The 1,040-nt window shown below is 57.3% G+C and overlaps 1 protein-coding gene across 1 annotated transcript in view; it reads left to right on the forward strand.

Annotated features, from left to right (window-relative positions):
• PROM2 (prominin 2) overlaps positions 1-1,040 on the forward strand; it is a 16,615-nt gene that overhangs the window by 892 nt on the left and 14,683 nt on the right. Inside the window, 2 exon segments of the mRNA XM_010829571.1 lie at positions 258-322; positions 365-399. Coding sequence (XP_010827873.1) covers positions 258-322; positions 365-399 — 100 coding nt within the window.

Below are 1,040 nucleotides of genomic sequence, written 5' to 3' on the forward strand. Positions count from 1 at the left end.
CTGCTTTTAACCGGCTTTCCTGCTGCTTTCCTACCCCGGGGGCCCAGAGGGAGGGTTGGGCCAGGCCTGCCCTCAGAAATACCCTCCTGTATCCCTGCGGAGGCCAGGGTAGGTGGGCACTGGTCTGTGGTGACACTGCCTTCTCTGAGGGTGCCGGGTGGTGGGAGGACCCCCTCTGGAGAGGGATTAGCCTGGCAGTGGGGGTGGACACAGAGGCAGGGCCGCTGCCCCCAGACTCAGCTTGACTCTTTCCCTAGAGCTGATAAAGACCCTGCTGAATGAGCCGGCCTCTGTGAAGGTGGATGAGGTGAGTGTGGAGGCGGTTTGGGGGAGGGTGTTCAGGTGTGAGCATCTGGGGCAGGAGGAGACAGGCCTTCTCAGCTGAGCCCACTTGGCTGGGTGACCCCCAGGGTGGGGTTCAGGCATCGCTTCCTCTCTTCTGTAAGCAGTCCACAGACCTGATTTCAGACCACAGTTCTGCCCTTAAGTGGTTTTGGGGTTGGCGTGTGTGCGTGCTAAGTTGCTTCAGTTGTGTCCAACTCTGCGACCCTATGGACTGTAGTCTACCACGCTCTTCTGTCCATGGCATTCTCCAGTGGGTTGCCACGCCCTCCTCCAGGGGATCTTCCCGACCTCGAACCTGTGTCTCTTATGACTCCTACATTGGAAGGTGAGTTCTTTACCACTAGCGCCACCTGGGACAGGGAGCCCCAACTCCCTGGACTTCCTTTCCCTTATTTGTAAGATGGTAAATAACAATATGGGGCTTCCCTGGTGGCTCAGTGGTAAAGAACCTGCCTGCCGATGCAGGAGAGGCAGGTTCGATTCTTGGATCCGGACGATCCCCTGGAGAAGGAAACTGCAAATCCACACCAGTATTCTTCCCTGGTAAATCCCATGGACAGAGAAGCCTGGCGGCTACCTTCCATGGGGGTCACAGAAGAGTCAGACATGACTTAGCGACAAATAACAGTAAGGACACTGTGCCCCTCACAAGGAAATAGGAGATGTGGGCAAGGTGCCCCCTGCCCCCCTACCCG

The sequence above is a fragment of the Bison bison genome, unplaced genomic scaffold, assembly GCF_000754665.1.
Source record: "Bison bison bison isolate TAMUID 2011002044 unplaced genomic scaffold, Bison_UMD1.0 scf7180017864508, whole genome shotgun sequence".
Lineage (NCBI taxonomy): Eukaryota > Metazoa > Chordata > Mammalia > Artiodactyla > Bovidae > Bison > Bison bison.